At 39.1% G+C, this 17,725-nt stretch overlaps 2 protein-coding genes across 4 annotated transcripts; both read left to right on the top strand.

Annotated features, from left to right (window-relative positions):
* The first annotated feature begins 1,918 nt into the window (after nt 1-1,918).
* On the top strand, nt 1,919-7,746 carry pgghg (protein-glucosylgalactosylhydroxylysine glucosidase). Its single transcript, XM_026312561.1, is given in 15 exon segments — nt 1,919-2,146; nt 2,783-3,035; nt 3,037-3,127; nt 3,225-3,435; nt 3,512-3,947; nt 4,024-4,143; nt 4,385-4,516; nt 4,597-4,708; nt 5,194-5,266; nt 5,345-5,481; nt 5,571-5,704; nt 6,317-6,412; nt 6,503-6,600; nt 6,708-6,931; nt 7,477-7,746. Coding segments are annotated over 14 exon segments (2,094 nt in total). The 5' UTR covers nt 1,919-2,146; nt 2,783-2,882; the 3' UTR covers nt 7,554-7,746.
* A 745-nt stretch (nt 7,747-8,491) lies between these two features.
* Nucleotides 8,492-16,769, top strand: incenp (inner centromere protein). Of its 3 annotated transcripts, none has more exons than XM_026312289.1 (20): nt 8,492-8,675; nt 9,729-9,877; nt 10,009-10,119; nt 10,239-10,852; nt 10,959-10,986; nt 11,180-11,234; nt 11,384-11,516; nt 11,673-11,712; nt 11,865-11,952; nt 12,057-12,197; nt 12,463-12,480; nt 13,435-13,544; nt 13,661-13,781; nt 13,868-13,978; nt 14,298-14,446; nt 14,619-14,739; nt 15,495-15,557; nt 15,968-16,039; nt 16,152-16,305; nt 16,507-16,769. In XM_026312289.1, the coding sequence occupies exons 2-20, from the start codon at nt 9,738-9,740 to the stop codon at nt 16,680-16,682; spliced, it is 2,445 nt and encodes an 814-aa protein (XP_026168074.1). In that variant the 5' UTR covers nt 8,492-8,675; nt 9,729-9,737; the 3' UTR covers nt 16,683-16,769. The 3 variants fall into 3 exon arrangements, with proteins under 3 accessions (XP_026168074.1, XP_026168073.1, XP_026168075.1); XM_026312288.1 differs by having other exon boundaries at nt 11,180-11,246; XM_026312290.1 differs by lacking the exon at nt 12,463-12,480 and having other exon boundaries at nt 11,180-11,246.
* Nucleotides 16,770-17,725: the final 956 nt, after the last annotated feature.

Raw genomic sequence — 17,725 nt, 5'->3', positions numbered from 1 at the left:
AGTAATCAAATTGCTCATTTGTGTGATATCTGGTCACTTGGTTTGTTTTTTGATGCTTTGTCAGCACTGCTTCTATCATCTGTCTACATTGTCAGTTGCTCTGTTTCTAGTAGCCAGATGTCCTACATCACAGGGGACCAAAAAAAAAAACTTAAGAGAGCAGCTGCACGCTGCGACACTCACACATGAGCCTAAAAGAGAAAACTTGCCAACCCAGATGTTTTTACTGAATGTCTGAACTGTTTCTTGAATCTGCTACTCCTGTACTGCACATCATGACCGACTCAATAGAAATTGTCATCACACAGATTGCATGGGCGTTCAGTATGTCTGAGTACAGCTGCAGGAGTCCTGTTGCCTTTTGAGTTCTCGACCATTTGTGCTGCAGTTAGGGTAACGCCAGTCGTCCCATCTGTTTCTCTCATCTGACAGCAGAGAGATGGACCACTGTCCTGCAGGGTAGAAGTACTGACAACAAGCTGAGCTCCTAATAAGGAAGGGCAGGCTGGCTGAGGAACTCTAAATATCCCTCAGGTCTGAGAAAGACAGAGGAAGGGAGCTGGGGAGGAAGAGGGAAGCGGATGGATTGCGGCCTTATATGGACAAAGCGCTGCTTTTCCCAGGCTTTGTGGCTCTGACCCCCAGTGTGATGCCAGATGCTACACAAACTGCTTGTTGGCGCCACCAAGAGGTGAAACTAATGTAATGCTACAGCTGAGGTGGTGATGGGTCCTTAAATGTATCTTGTCAAGAGGTTTTTCAGGAGAAATTGATAAATTAACCATGAACACCAAAACAACCATCAGACAATACCCACTTCAATCAGGATTACCAGCAAGACAAAGTGGACAGGTGCCACAGACTCTTGGAGGCCTACCAGGCTTCAGCTTGTATGTGTGGCAGTTTTAATTTAAATTTTTTTAGGTAATATTCAGTATAGAAGAGGAAACAGTTGTATGTTTTTTAAAATGGTATGCTTTCCCAAAAGGATAAGGGGCAAACGAGACAGATTCAAATACAAAGGGTCAGAATAGAATCTGCACACACGAGTCCATTAATGCAACTAAATATATTACACATGTAGCACAGGCTTTCTGTCAAAAATGTGAAGCCTGACATCACCAGGGTTATTTTCTCAGACATTTCCAAGGTTCACAGCTGGATGCAAACTGGGATGTTGCAGTTCATGGCGAGCAACTTAACCCTTAGCCCACCAGAGCACCAGCAGAGCTCATTTTGTAATATGTATAGTACTTGGTATTATGTTGATTAAAAAGGTCTGTAAAAAATGGTCTGTAACCATTCTGGCAACCCAGTTTCCTCAAACTGTCACCCCCAGAGCTTCTGGGCCCTGTCAGCAGAGTATTTGTTGCAAGTGATTGTGTGTATTTGTTGTTACTATAATAAGATTTAATATTACAAGGGGTGAAAGGGAATTTGTAGAGGGACTGGTGAGCAGGGGGAGAGATGACATTATTTGGTGCGCAGAGAGTGACGTGATACTTCTTGGAAAAGATAGGATAAAAATGTAAACACTCTTACCGTGACCTGGAGAGTGTTTTTACTGTCTCGGCCAAGTGGTTATAGTGTTTTAACTGTAAATGTGAAAGTACAACATATGGTGGCAGATGTTTTAACCTGAAACAAGACTTCACTGTCCAAACCGTCCAACTTTAACAAAAGGCATTTTATTGTTAAGACCCTTTTAAAAGCTGGGAGTTGAAACCATACACAATGTGATTAGTGCACAACGTCCATCCATCCATCCATCCATCCAGCCATCAGTTATCTATACCTGCTTATTCCTTAACCAGGGTAGTACATAACATTTCAACAAAAGCTAATGAGCATGTTTAACATGAAGTGGTCCTATCTATTGATCCAGTGCAGTTAGGTTTTACACAGTGTCTGCCTTTCCTTTAGATTAAATCCATGCCATGTTTTCCAACAGACCAAAAATCAAGTCCAGGTTTTCTATGCAACACAAAAAGTTGCAAGGCCTCCCACTGCATTGTGGTAGTCGACTAACTTGGACTCACTTTGTCAACTAACTTTGTGTTTATTGCTTTGGATAGAAGCTCAAAAAGGAATCGGAGCACATGTGCTACTTGTCATAAGCAAAACTGTGAAGAGCAAGTTGTTTTTTGTGGGTTTTTTTTTTAAATTTCTGCAAGTTATACTTTCACTTTGGTTTTTCCAGCATTCCTTTTTGTTGCAGAAACAGATGCCCCTTCCTGTTCACGTGAGAGTGAAACATTCCCGGTGCAGTAATGTGTTTAAGGGATGCTTATGTAGGCCTGCAAGGGTTCAGTTTCACTTTAAGGAGAGACTTAGCTTGATCACCAGGACTGTATGTTTGGCTTTATTGTCTATGAATTCGAAGTAATTCATTTCATGCTTAATTAAGGAGAAAAAAGTACTTCACCAATAATTAACTTTTTCTAAGGTTTGTTTTTGCTTGGTGAGTGGCTACAATTTTATTTCAGTATTAGGATGAGAAGTGGAAAAGACTCGTGACACAAAGGTGTCAAAGTACATGATCCAGAACTGGCATTGACTCAGAGGAAACTGTAAAAAGTGTTTGTGCAGGCTCACAGTAAAAGTTTTCTGCAATGGTCTAATGTCTCCTATACACTTGAAACTGAACGTATTTTAATGCTTACTGAAAAACTAAATATTAGAACTGTTCGCAAACTCATTATACAACTGCAAATAGAGAACTATGGTCAAACTGTAGAGGTTTTCACTCTATACAGTAAAGTAAAAATAATTGTTCATTCAGTTGATGACCTCCTGGGACCCTCGGATCAACCCCTGACTGAAGTGGAAAACCAACTTCTTGGTCTGATTTAAGCTTTCCCGGCAGAGACCACCTCCTCACCATGACCTCTGAACCAGACCCATACATCTTCTCCACTGACATTCTGCCCAGTGACCTCCGCTTCCTCCCTCCGCTGGCCAATGGGCTTCTGGGATGGAGGGTCTACAACAATATCATGCATATGGGTGGTGTGTACAATGGGGAGGGTGGGACGTTGTCACCGAGCAGATGTCCCTTGTCCTCTGGCTGTTAAAGTTGAGACAGAGGAACCTGCCCAGAACACGTACAGTCTGGACACCCACACAGGTAGTCTCCGCAGCATTTGACTGTGTGGTTGTTGCCTTGTGTTTATACTCATTTTATCCTGTTTTATTTCTGTTAATTGTCAAATTTTGTCATCCAGGCATTTTTACACACACTCTGAGCACAGCTAGTGTAACTGTCTCGCAGTCTTTGTACTCACACCGATACTACTCCAACATGATGGTGATGGAGATTTTGATGGTGCGCCAGGGGACATCAGAGGAGCCGATCACTGTCAAGCTGGTCAGCTCGTTCACACCTCAGAGCAAAGACATTGTTTTTGAGTCTGCTCCTGATTACAAAGTAGGAAGGTAAAGTTAATGAAAGCTCATGAAAAAGATATATTCAAATATCACCTTTTACCCACTACTTCCGCCTCTCTCTCAGGCACATCCAAGGACAGACAACCACAGCTGAGTTCCCTGGGGCCTCCTGTCCCACGGTGCACCTTATATGGATCCCTGCACCCCTGACTCTGACTCTGCCTGCACAACAGAGCGAGGCTCGCTGGGGCTTCATCCTTGTTGTGGCCAATAGTGTAGAGTCTGCTGAGGCCAGTTTTGATGAGGGCCTGAATCTGATGGCGACTGGTGCCCTGCGTCCTTCTCACGAGAAGGCCTGGAAAGAGCTGTGGCTGCAGAGCAAGGTGGAGGTGGTGGGGTCAGACAGCCTCTGCAAGGCTCTGATTGGCTGCATGTTCTACCTTCTCAGCGCCTTCCCCTCCATACATGACACCTCTCGCTGTTTTGGTGGAGTCAGTCCAGGCGGGCTGTCTAATGGTGGTGATGGTCAGGACTACTGGGGCCACGTTTTCTGGGACCAGGTGAGGCTGGTGGGAATTGGTGGATAACTGCAGTTTTCATTTCTGATCTTACAATGACCTTGCCCTGCTGCAACAGGACATCTGGATGTATCCTGGCATAGCCCTTTTCTACCCCAAATTAGCCCGAGCTGTGCTGGAGTACAGGGTGGGGACTATAGATGGAGCAATGGAAAATGCCCAAAAGCAGGGCTACAAGGTATGATGATGATAATGAAGTATGATCAAGTGCCACCATTACAACATTATTTCTTTAACTTCTACACATACAGAAACATAAAAACTACAATTTGTGGTTTTAAGCAGACTTGAGTGCTATATCAATTCTCCTTTCTCTATTTACTGCCGATGCTTTTAGCCTTGTGTGTGTGTGTCTCTTTCTATAGTTTAATAATGAAACTAAGCCTGAGCTTAGTGATGAAAATAAGCTATCTTTACAGGGACTAAAGTTCCCTTGGGAGAGTGCTGTGTCAGGGAGAGAGGTGTGCCCAGAGGACATTTATGGACAGCAAGAGATTCACATCAATGGAGACGTCACACTGGCTTTCCAACACTATCTCTACCTCACCGAAGTACATCTCTTTCATCCCAACTCACCATTTTGATGACTGATCTGCGTGTGTGAGAATATTAACTAAGCTTTTCTTTATAGGATCTGTCCATGTTCACACAGGGAAAAGGCAGTGAGGTGATATATGGTGTGGCTGATTACTGGGTTTCTAGAATAACATGGAACCTTGAGGAGAAGAAATATCACCTCTTAGGTAAAGGCGATTATTAGAAATATGGTACTTATAACAATTGTGTTTGTTTTGAGGCAAATTCTTTCATAAAAGCAAAATTAAACATACTAGGTTGAAAAAAACTCTATCAGCGATTTCTGTGAAGTAAGACTTAGCTTTCATGCAATTGTTTGACTTGCATGTCATATATATATACACTCCGTTGGCAGGTTTTGATAGCTCTAGCCAAAACTACTGCAGTCTAACACAACAGTCCAGCAATAAATCAGAGGTACGTCTGTTTAGCCTAACCTCCTGTATATAAATGCAGTGGATAAAATAATGAAAGCACCTGTTATTATACCACAGTCTCCAAAATGGTCATACAGTTGAATCTCAATAACTCTCAACACCTTCATCAGGGGATTTACTGTAGGATTGTTGCATGAGTCTGCCTTAGAAACTGACTGTTACAGCAATAATAACATTAAAATGGAACAAATTATTTCCCATTTTGTGCCATTTAGGCGTCATGCCACCTGATGAGTATTACTACAATGTCAACAACTCTGTGTACACAAACACAGTGGCCAAATTCAGGTACGTGCATTTGAATATTTCCCTGCAGTGCATATTAATTTATGAATACCCATAACACATGATGGTTCTCATTGTCAGCCTCCAGTTTGCTGTAGAATTGGCTGGCCTTCTCCAACATCCCGCACCAAAAGAGTGGCAAGAAGTGGCGGACAACATCAAGATACCATTTGACGAAAAATTACAATACCATCCTGAATATGATGGCTATATTAAAGGTTGATTTTGAACGCGTTTGGCAGTGATATACATGAGGAAAATAATGTTCTCGTAACACGATGTCAGAATGTCTTTGGCTCTCTCTCAGGTTATCCCGTGAAGCAGGCAGACACGGTGATGCTGGGCTATCCTCTTGGGCTGCCAATGTCCCGAGAGGTCAGAAGAAATGATCTGGAAGCATATGAGCCGGTGACAGACCCTCATGGTCCAGCCATGACATGGGTAAGAAACGTCATGTTGTATGGTCAACATGGTTGACTGTATTAGGGATTTATTTTTATATATTAGTGACAAAAATGTACATACAGCATTAAAATTGTACTTTTGAAAGATTTTCTTTTAAATGAAATGTTTCATTGATAATCAACAAACCGCAACATTCTCTAGTATTATAGCATTCATTTTAGCAAACAGTTACACCAAACCATATTACTTCAGCTGACACACGGTTAAGCAAAAGTGACATGCAGTAATCTCACTTTAAAGTGTCAAAAGTAAACAGTCAGTGTTATCACATAATATCTCAGACGATACAATTTATTTTACAAGTTCCTCACTGCATATGTGTATAAAATAACATAAAATGGAAATATTGGGGTGCAAGCACCTCAAAATTGTATCTAAGTATAGTTTTTGACAAAATATGCTTATTTAATATCCATTACTCTAAAAGGGAAACTTTATTTTTAAAAGTCAGACTTCATTATTTGTGGTATACATAATTAGCTACATTTCAAAGTATCCTCATGCATTGAATGAAAAACCCAGTTGCTGCTGTTACTTTATTTTTAATAATTGTATGTTTGAACCAATGCTTTTATTTTCTATTGTTAGGGTATGTTTGCAATCGGCTGGCTGGAGCTTGAGGAGGCTGAGAAAGCTCAACATTTACTTGAAAAGTGCTTCAACAACATCCAGGGCCCGTTCCAGGTAAGTATGCCCCTGACTGTCACACCCACGTTATGCTGACACGTGCCTCTTTCATGATTCAGTGAGGGTGGTGCTTACCTGTCCTCACAGGTATGGAGTGAATCATCAGATGGCTCTGGTGCAGTCAACTTTCTCACTGGGATGGGAGGATTCCTGCAAGCTGTGCTGTTTGGTTTTACTGGGTTCAGGTCAGTTATGATGTCTCCCCTCATGCACAATGAAATAAAAACAGCTCAATATGGACAGTGCACACCATGGTCTTACAAAGTTTGACATTTTGTGCTTTTATTAATAGGGTTCAGAAGGACAGCCTGGTCTTTTCTCCACTTCTTCCCAATGACATTTCTGAGCTCTGTGTCCGTGGTGTGAACTACCTGGGCAGTCAGATGGACTGGCTGCTGAGGAAAGATGAAGTTTGTATCATACTGAGGGAGCAGGGAAGCAGAGCTGGCAACGCAAAGCCCTGTGATCTACAGGTTGTCCTGAAGGCATCAGGGACTAAAATCCCTCTGATACCAGGTAACACACAAACTAAGACATGCAATGACAGCAGCTAATGTCTGTTTCCTTAAGGAAGTGTTCATTTATACACATCAAACTTACTTTTTAAGACTATTTTGGTTTATTTTGAGCTAATTTGTTGTGAAGCCGATTATTAAACTGCTTTATAATCTTTCATAATGTAGTATTATTCCACCATAGAAGAACTGTGAAACTACAACCAGTGATTAATTCTACTAAATTAGGTCAGACAGTTATTTTCTTTGATAATGAATTCCTTGCCTAGTGTATTAAAATGTTAGCGAAATGTCATTATTCCCTGAAGTCTGAGTTAAGATATTCAGATGTTTGATTGTATATTTTTTTCCCAACTACAGAAACAAGAAAATATTGCAATAGCGAATGCACTCTCCTTTAAAAAGAACAGGTATCATGAGTCCTGGTAAAATTTAGAAAAATGGGAGCTCCAGGGCTTGTCAGTAAACTTAAAAGTTTTACTTGTCAGAAAGATGATGCAGTAAGACATTGTTATTCATATACTTTTTCTACATCTGTGTTTTCAGGACATCCAGTAACTTTTCCTCGTGAGCCCGGGTGTATTTGTAAACTGGCTTCAACATCTTCCTGCTGGCCTTTCTAAAACAGAAGTCCTGACAATGATAAAAAATTCCATGTATCCAGAATTAAACATTTTTTTGAGTAGGTTATTTTATATATAAGCTATTGTTTTGTTGTATACTATCATTTATTTTAGAAACCATTGATTTAATGTATGGAAGTCAATTTAAAAAAAATAAAAGGCCAATATGGATTTTATCTACTCTAAATCGCAACAGTCTCTTTGTTTTGTGATTCCTGGCTTCAAACATCCATCCAAGACTGTTTTTGTTGATTTAATAAAAAATAACAATGTAGTAATAATATTTGTGAATACTCACCTTACTCATAGTATTTGTGAACTAAACGGATCTGTCCTATGGCTACTGATAAAGTAAAGCCTGCACCTTTCTTCTTTTTAAAGAATGTCAGCACATTGATAAAAAGGGTTTATTTGATACTTTACAGTTTGGCTGTTTTTAAAACTCTAATATCACAGTGGCCTAAATAAATATAAAAAATATATCCAAATAATATAACTACTGTAGTTTAAAGGAGAGAATGAGACAAAGCACAGACTTTATCACATTTATCTTTATTTATCAAATGTCTACTGAGTTAGGATTTAATGTATATATATCGTATTTCGTGAATATATAATATATTTCTGGGTGTTTTATGGTCTGGTCACTGACAGCAGAGGTTAAAGACCCTATCAAACATACATGTTTGACTAAACCCTGACAAATGTCCATTGGTTGATTTAAATCTCAGCAGCGCCTGAACTCCGCCCTAAACTTTCTTTGGGTTTGTTAGATATTATTCACTTAGCGACCGCGTCAGCGCTCCGCATCAACCCTCGCTATTCTTTTAAACAGTAGGCCCCGCCCCCCCGGAATGATCGCGGTGAAGAAATCAAGCAGCTCCTCCGGTCAGAGAGCTCCAGGATTGGTCGGTGAAGTTTTGAATGTGTTAAACGGTTTCAGCGGGTCTAGACGGAGTTTAGCTGTTGTTCCCGGGGGTTCGTATATGAGCTTCAAAGAGACGGCGGAGCTCCTTCGTTTTAGCGAATTTATAACGAAATCAATATGCGATAGACTTTGTTTTTAAAATTAGCGTTAATAACGAGTGTCAAGTTACGTCTTCAGAAACTTGGATACCAAAGGTAACGTTAATTATTTTGACGTCAAACCAAAATATTAGTGTTAGTTAGCTAAATCAAGGTTAGCTAGCCGTTGGCCTTTTGTTGACGAGCATTTCTAAGTAAAACCTTTTGTTTAAATTAAACAAATTAATTTACAGTATCTCAGTCTGACAGTAGCTCGCAGCTTTATTTGTTTGCTGTTGATCTCATTTGAGTGGCTAATGCTAGCTAGCTAAGCCAAGTTGTTACCTGGGAAACACTAACTTGTTACTTTTTTTATATTATAAAACGCCCTGGTCGATGTTAAGCTAACACTAAGTAAGGTTAGCTAACGTTAACATGAAAGCGAACATATTACTCTGTATGTAACCTATTACCTGTTACCTATTCACGGTACACATAACGTTAACGTTACAGTGGTAACTGTGCAAAATGGATCTGACTATAGAAGACTAAGAAAACACATTCACTTTGATTATTTGCAGACTAACATCGTTTTACAGAAATGACTGAATCAAATATGCATTTTTTGTCACTTCTCATCTTAATCGTTATTTTGTTTGTGGCTATAAAAACTATGTATGTCTACACAGCTGTTCCACTTTGCAAATTCACAATATTCGGTTTTTAGGAAGCATTAACCCATCAGCTTTTTTTTAAGCTTTCTTGTTTGTGTGGGTAAATAACCTTGTAACACTGTTAACCTTTAGGGAGATAATGTGTCATCCATCCACATGCAAAGTTGACTACACGATGTTTGTATAGCATTAGCTATAAAATATTTACTCTATAGTTATATGGTAGATTGAATTTTTATCTTTGTGAATCATCAGTAGTAAACATTGTTTTGGTCGCAATTCCTGAAAGGACCTTGTTCCATATTATCCCATTGTAAATACCAGCTTCTCTGTCAATATTCATATATTGTTGTATTTGTAGATTATACTTCCTACGATCCAAGCGCTTGGCCCTAAATTGTCTCTGGTTGATGCTTCCATTTAATTTCGTCTTACTTGTCAGGTCTTGCCCAGCTTGACCAGTTTTTAATTGCTCTTTTTTTCTTTTTTCTTTTAGGCCTTCACCATGATTTCTGTACTTTCAACGGTGCGTTCCCTTATGCAATTGTTTGATGGCAAAACAAAAGAATTTATCAGCGATATCGATAATGTCCATGTGGTTTGGCTTGAGGAGATCCAGCAAGAAGCCAAACGCATGTTCTCAAGGTAAGCTTAAGTACCCTCCTAACAGCCTATCCTTTCAGATTTTTTCATTTTCTGAAGTCTGCTGTTCTGTGTAATTTTTCTCTAAAGTGATTTAAAGGGTTTGCTAATGAAGCTGTTTCTTTATATTTCAGAGATTTTAATGCCGAACCAGAATTAATGCCAAAAACACCCTCGCAGAAAAAGAATAGCCGCCGAAAACGTGTCTCTGTTGGACGTCAGGAAGAAAATCAAGCAAGACGACGGTTTGTTGGTTTTGTTTCTATTATTGTTTTAGGAAAAGCTTAATGTTTACATTTCTTCAAACCTAAGTCATTTTTAAGATATCACGCCTTTGTAACTCCAAATAAATTTCCCTTTACAGATTTTCAAAGGGAAGGCGCAGTAACCTCCGTGGCTCCTCTGTCAATTCACTAAAGCTCATTGCTGAAGAAACCATTCCCTCAGCTTCCACCTCTGAAGCAAGCACCTCTACACAGACTAAACGTACCACTCGTAAAAACAAGCAAACATCACCAGAGGTGGCAGAGGATGTCAGACAGTCACCTCAAGGCAGCTGTGAAGCTGAAGAGGTGCAGAACAAGAAGCCAGACCTGGTAGAGGAAGAAGAGGTAGACAACAATAATGAGGTTAATGCAAAAGCCAAGGCTGATGATACACTTAGTACTGCCCAGTCTCCACCTAAGATACCCTCACCAGAGGTGGTTGTTAGTATCTCTTCAGCAGACCGCTTGTCTGCTGAGTTTGCTGTAAAGCAGGAGCCCTCTCCAGGCCGTTCAGCTGCCAAGATTGCAATAGCTGAAGCTGCAACAAGCCCACGGCAGGGGTCTGCACGGTGCTCCCTCAAGCTTCGTCACTCTCTGGCTGGTTTGCGGCACAGTATGACACAAGAGTCTGTTCGCCGTGCCTCACGCCGTTCCATGCTTAAGAGGAAGGCAGCGCGTATGGGCAACTCGACTTGTAGCAACAGTGTTTGTGGTGAGACATGAGTGTTGGTTTATAAAATGTAAAACATTTGCATGTTCTTACGTTCTCTGATAGTTGGTAAGCTGTATATTATATTAAAGTATTTTTCTTGTTATAGGGGACTCTGCAGACGAGGATATTGAGGCGTAAGTAAAGACCATATTTTTGCATGAATCAGTATATGGTCGTCTTCGGGCTTTTGGATGTAAAGTTTTAATTTATCTCTTAACAGTGAGAGTTATATTTGTTTGCATAACCACATCTGACTGAGCATAACTTTTTAAATTTTTATTTTAAAGTGTTTCTTCCACCTCAAAACAGTATTCACTGTTTTAACAGGGTAGAGGCTGAAACTGCTGACACCGTGGATAATGCTGAGGCAGAGGAACCTAAGGCAAGTCCAGAGGTATGTGTATATATGTATGTGTATGTGTATATATATATATATATATATATATCTGTGCTTTAACTGTCTCACTGTCAAAATGTTAATTCATCATCATTTGTTATCTGGTTTGGTTGTTTTGTATCAAACAAATGTAGACCCAGGTTAATCAGATTCCACTTTCACCTGTTGGACGAATTACTCGTTCTGTGGCTGCAAACTCTGCTGCACTGGCGCCTCCTTCATTATTTACCTCTGGGCTGAACGTGAACACGCCTGACAAGAGCAGAGGTATGGGACCTTTCCATTTTTTAAACTAGGTTTGAGTTGGTACTTTTTTTGTTAGGTGGTAACTCTTGTTGATTGTTAGTATGTTTTGGTAACTGACAGTTTTGTACCAAAGTATATCTTGAGTGTGCTAAGTATATGTTTGCATATGTGTTTCAGTTGTCAGTGAAAAGCAACAGACTTCTCAGTCAAGTCGGAGGTTAGTGGTGTGTGTATGTGCATGCTGTGTATAGTGCAATTGAGTGTCATTCTGGTATGTCCTAAATGACAGTGCAGAAATTAGAATCTTCTAAATGAGACTGCTGAAACAATAGTGTTGTTGGTTTTTTTTTATTTTTTGTGTGTCTCTAGGTCAAGCCGAAGTACTAAACGCAAAGCACCAGATAGTGTAGAGGAAAGTCCCACAAAGAGGCTCACTCCTCCCAAGAAAAGTCAGAGTGTAAGACAGAGAAATATTACAATGTTTAAAAGGTTATGAAAATAACTGATGTCTTTTTGTTTTTTTTAATCACACAATCTCTTTTTCTCTTGGTTTTTAAATAGGCAATCAGACCCCACATGAGATCATTTCTCCACACTGTGCAGAAAAATCAGATGCTCATGATGACGCCAAATTCCCTTGGTCGGACTGTTGTTGTAAAGTCCTTCATTAAACACGCCACTCCAATGAAGGTCGATCCTAAGGTAACTCAGACACATAACATGCTTGTCACATCTTATCAAAGCTACCACAAATTTAGGCCCAAAACACCACTGACCAAAAAGAAACATGGCATTGCAGTGACTAAACTGCAGTTTATCTGCATATCAGCATAACCAAAAAAAAAACAAAGAATTGTCAGACAGAATTGAGTGTTGTGTTTGATAAAGTGTACATTCATGAAAATATACACATTTCTGTTATAAAATTATAATTCTCTTATTTGGATTTTTTTCCTCCCTTCCTCAGTTGAGTGTCGGTATAGTGGTAAGTGTTATGCTGAAGCACGTTTGTTTGGGGGTTTTTGAGGGTGTTTAATATTACACTGCACATACTTTAAAGAAGCCCCTTTTAATCTCACTGTTGAAATGTAATTAGAATTTTTGTAGAAATTACTTATTTAAGTATTAATACAATTTATGTTTATTAATATATTAATAGTAGTGTAGTTTATTCCATAGTGAAGTAAAAATCCATCATAACCAGAGATCATTTTACTGTGATCTTGAAGACTAAGATCTCAGAGCTTCGTGGAGCGTAGAGCGAGGGCATGGACAATAAAGAAAAACAAATTGTCCCCTGGCCCTCCTGTATAGGACTCCCAAACTGAGAGTTCCAAAATACTGTAGTCATTTTGCATTTCTTTATGGTTAGTTGTCTGTTATTTCCCATTTTGTAGACTTAACTAAGTTCTGTCACTTTCAAATGAAATATTTGAAGTCACTTCATGCAGAGACTCTAGCCCCCTGTTCTGCTGTGGCCCCTTTCAGTAATTAAGTAGCTTACAAAGAATTGTTACAATAACGTGACAAATGTAAATGAATGTGCGCAATTAATAAATACAGGCTGTGTTGTTTTTCTGTTGGTCTTTTGTGTGGTACGACTGAAAAAGCAATGAATGTATTTCATGTGGTATTAAAAAGCAACTCTGTACTCGCTCTATTGAAATATTCAACGTAAAAGTGCAGAGACCAAATATCCCATAGCAGAGGACACATCATCTTGGTAATCATGAGCCCAAGCTTGTCAGTAACATGGCAATAAATTAGATTTAAATCTTTAAGATCATAGAAATAGCACAAAGTCTTTTGGGATGGATTTTTGCTTTGGTGTTGTCCTAATGCACTACACTATTAAATTGATGTCACTATCTATTATAGTACTTCAGTATTCATTGCTTCCAAAATTCTATTTGACCCGTTTCTCGTTTTCTTTTCACAGACAAAAGAGCGTCACAAACTGGAAGCACTTAAAAAGAAGCAGGAGCAGGAAGAAGAAAGGAGGAGGAAACTGGAAGAGGAGAAGAAAAGGAAACAGGAGGAACTTAAAAGGTTAGCACCCAATACCTTCTAGTTAATACACTGACTGTGCAGCTTAGTGAGTTATTCATCTATTATCTTTTTTTTTTTTTTTATTATTATTATTAATGTAAAATTGTGTTTTCTAGGAAGCGCGATGAGAGGTTAAGGAGGGTGTTTGAGGCCAAAGTAAAAGAAGAGCAGAGGGAGGAAGAAAAGAAAAAGAAGATTGAACAAAAAATGGCTCAGATTGATGAGAAAAATGATAAGGTATGCGGTACATCTTTGGTGAATGAATCTCTGTTCACCTCAAAACAGACTGAAAATAACCTGTGATACTGTGCTTCTTTTCGCAGCGTCTGGCAGAGGAGAAGACCAAGAAGAAGTTGGCCCTGAAGCGTCAAGAGGAGCTGGAGCAGAAAAGGAGATTGGAGGAAGAGGCCAAGAGGAAGAAGATTCAGCAAGCAGTGAGACCATGTCTTATTTATGTATTTATGAAGTCATTTCTTTTGCTGTAAATATGCTTATGCTTTGGTGTGGATTGAGGCTTTTATCTTATTTATTTTTTCCTGCTCTGCAACAGGCTGTCCTGCTAATTAGATTCATACCGCACAACAATGTAGGACTTCAGGATGTTTTTGGTAGATAGTTTGTATCATGAATTGTAAGGACTTAATCTATAGTTTTTTTTTTTTTTTTTTGTTTTGTTTTTTTTTAACTAACTTTGATTTCTCTGGTATTACACATTGCAATCAGGCATTTCTTGTGTTTGTCTTTAAACTTTAGGAAGAGGAGAAGCAGCAACAGGAGTTACTGGCCAAAAAGAAGGCTGAGGAGGAGGAACAGCGAGCTCGTAAGCTGGCTGAAGCTCGCAAAGCACTGGAGCTGAAGAGGGAACAGGAGCGTGAGAGAGAACGACAGGCTGCTGCTGAAAGGTCATCTATTGTCCAAATAATAGTACCTGAAAACCTACTTTATCAACTAAGTTTATGTATTCTAAACATGGTAAAGGTGTAATAAAATGACACTTGCAAGGTGGAGAAGTAAGATGATGATACCGTATATACTCCGCTGTTGGTTTAACTGACTTGATGTCTGTTTTTCTAGAGAGCGCATTGAAAAAGAAAAGGCTCTGACTCTGCAACGTGAACTGGAAAGAGCAGCAAGAGAGAAAGAGAAGAGAGAAATGGAAGAAAAAATGAAGGCACTTGAGGAAAAGAGAAAACTGGTAAGAAACTGTATATTGTGGTTTTTAGCTTGTCTCTGTCTTGGTATTTACAGATTACCAGTAGGTCTCTAGCAAAAATGTGACATTTAAGAGAAATAAAATCTTCGGGTCTGACTGTGGTTACCTTTACTTGATGGGTCACCATTAGAGGATATTGTTGCAAAAACTCCAGTCACTGTTGAAGCAGAACCTGTCTTAACACTCTTCATATGGAAGCTGTTGGTGAAATATCATTTTCACCTTCAGTGTTTCCAGTAAAATTTGAGTTCACACGCTATGCTCATATCAACAATTAAAATTACTGAGACATTTAAGGGGATCAATTCTTTATTGATCCCACAATGGGGAAATTCAATTACCACAGCTACAGGACAACAGTAAGGTGCAAAGAATGAAAAATAAAAAGTGTGCAAAATGTGTGCAGCGATTTTAACTTTTTACAAAATATTTACAAATAAAAATGCTATATATAATATGTCTAAAATAAAATAAACTACCCAAGATAAGCTAATATGAAAACCTCTATGTGCACAGTTGAGTTTACCTCTGACTGATTTACCTTTGAGTACTGCTGGAAAAACTCATCTTTCACTGTTGCTCAGTAATTATACAGTTTTCTAAATGAGTCTCAAAGCATCAACCTCTATGAGGTTTGCCATTAAACAGTTTGTGTATTTAATGTTAAGATTTTTAGTGCTTGGTTTGTTAAATGAGCTGCTCAAAACTGATTGTTCATGTGCTTGTTGTTCCACTAGGAGGAGCAGCAGAAATTAGCTGCAGAAGAGAAGGCTGCTGCTAAACAGGCTGCAGATACACAGGTAAACCAGCAGGAAACAAATGGGAGAATGAAAAATGTTCTCACTTCATGCAGATAGTTTTATAGGTTTATACTTTTTTCATCTTGTTATATAGGCTGTGTAAAAGGTTCATTGTGTCCTGTAGAGTTTTTATCTTTTAAAGTCAACAATGCTTTGTATTCTACCAAAGATGTAATAACTAAATTATCTCTTTGTCAATTTAAGCCTCAGTTAAACATGTGGATCTGTTGTAATTAAATTAATTGTGCATGTAAGACATGGAAAGGTTTAGGGTTTGGTTTTTAAAAACTTATTTCTTATGCGGCAGTGTTAATATCAAAGAATAATACCATACCTGACTATTTCAAGGTTTCTGTGTGCTTTGTCTGATAAGCAGTAATGAAAGACATATTTATCACTTTTCCTCCTAGTCTTTCCAGCACTCTGTAATGTCCACACCTGTAGGAAAAGGTGATAAAATCAATGTGACCATTGATATGGAGGTAAATATTAATGCTTCACTTTTGGGATTTATTATTATATTGATTTCTGTACTAAAACATGAAATAAATATATCTGAGTGCAGTCTTCTAATTTGTGGTTGCCCTCTTGCAGCATTCACCACAGTCATACGCCATCACCCCAAATGGCGGCAACAGATTCCTGCCTGTCTGCCAAAATTCGGAGGATTACGGAATGGATCAAAATAGTGAGGACTCTACAGATGATGAGTCTGACCCGAGGAAACCTATTCCATCATGGGCAGAAGGTCTGTGTGAATTTGTATACTTTTTACCAGTTATGATGATCATAGCACTTTCCAAGTTGAGTTAGTCCCATATATGTGATTGTGAATGTTATGTACCTATTGTTGTTACTGTTGTTTTAAGGTAAACCTATTTGTGGTATTTGCAGCAATTCAGCTATATTTAAATCTTCACCCTTCTATTTAAATTTTGATCTCTTTCAGGTCCCAATTTGCAGCAGATAATTATGAAGCAATACTTCAATCCTCCAGATTTTGACTCTTTCTTCGGAGTAATTGAACCACCAAAACTGGAAAGCATCTTCTACAAGAGCAGGCCTCGCTATTTTAAACGCACCAGTTCTGCTGTGTGGCATTCACCTCCCATTGGAAGCAAGTAATGTCTGTAAACCAATCAGACACACACTCCCCTTTTAAAGTTTTATTTTTGTTTTTTTAAACTCAATAAAAAAGCTTTTCTGAATATTCTTCCTGTATGACATTTGTGGGTAAGGGTTTATGACTATTATGAGTATGTCAAATATTATGGTGATATTTGTGACATAACTGACTGGGATCTAAACATTTGAGTTTTTGCTGAATAATCAGTAGACACTTGTTTTTGTATGTTTGCTCACTGAGAGTTCCCATGTTTGGGTCTTGAGTGCATTAAATTTGATTATGGCACAATATTGTGTAAGAGGAATATATTTGAAGAATCTGGTGTGTGATAAGTTGATTGTTGGTCCTGCGGCTGAACATCTTTCTTCACATAGGTCCAGTTTTGGATTTTTGGCTGATTATGAGGGTTATAAAATGATTAACGGAGAGAGTATCTTGCACAGAATTTCATATATAATTTCTGAATTGAAGGCAGCATGGTGGCTTAGTGGATAGCACTGTTGTGTCACGGCAAGAAGGTTCTGGGTTCCAGCAGGGGCCTTTCTGTGTGGAGGTTGCATGTTCTCCCAGTGCTTGCATGGGTTTTCTCTAAGTACTCCAGTTTCCTCCCACAGTCCAAAAACATGTTCACTGGTGACTCTAAATTGCCCATAGGTGTGAGTGTGTGAGGTTGTGTGTCTCTGTGTGGCCCTGTGGTGGACTGGTGACCTGTCTAGGGTGTACCCCTGCCTTTCACCCAAAGAGAGATGGGATAGGGTCCAGCAGATCCCTGTGACCTTAGGAGTAAGTGGGTATAGATGATGAATGAATGAATTTCTGAATCGTAGTTTTCTTTCATGTGAACTTTCACATGAACTTTCCATACTTTCAGCTGCTGAAACAGCCTCAGTAGCAACAGTTAGTCTTAGCTGACCACATCACACCTGTGTTTAGAGGTCACAAACCTAAAGGTTTTTGAACCACGCTCCTAGGCCACTTCAGGACTGGAGACACTAGGTGACAGCTGATGTATTCTTGTTTAATGAGAAACTAAACTAGTACT

Source organism: Mastacembelus armatus, chromosome 6 (genome assembly GCF_900324485.2).
Source record: "Mastacembelus armatus chromosome 6, fMasArm1.2, whole genome shotgun sequence".
NCBI lineage: Eukaryota > Metazoa > Chordata > Actinopteri > Synbranchiformes > Mastacembelidae > Mastacembelus > Mastacembelus armatus.
This window is presented reverse-complemented; position numbering and strand designations above follow the sequence as displayed.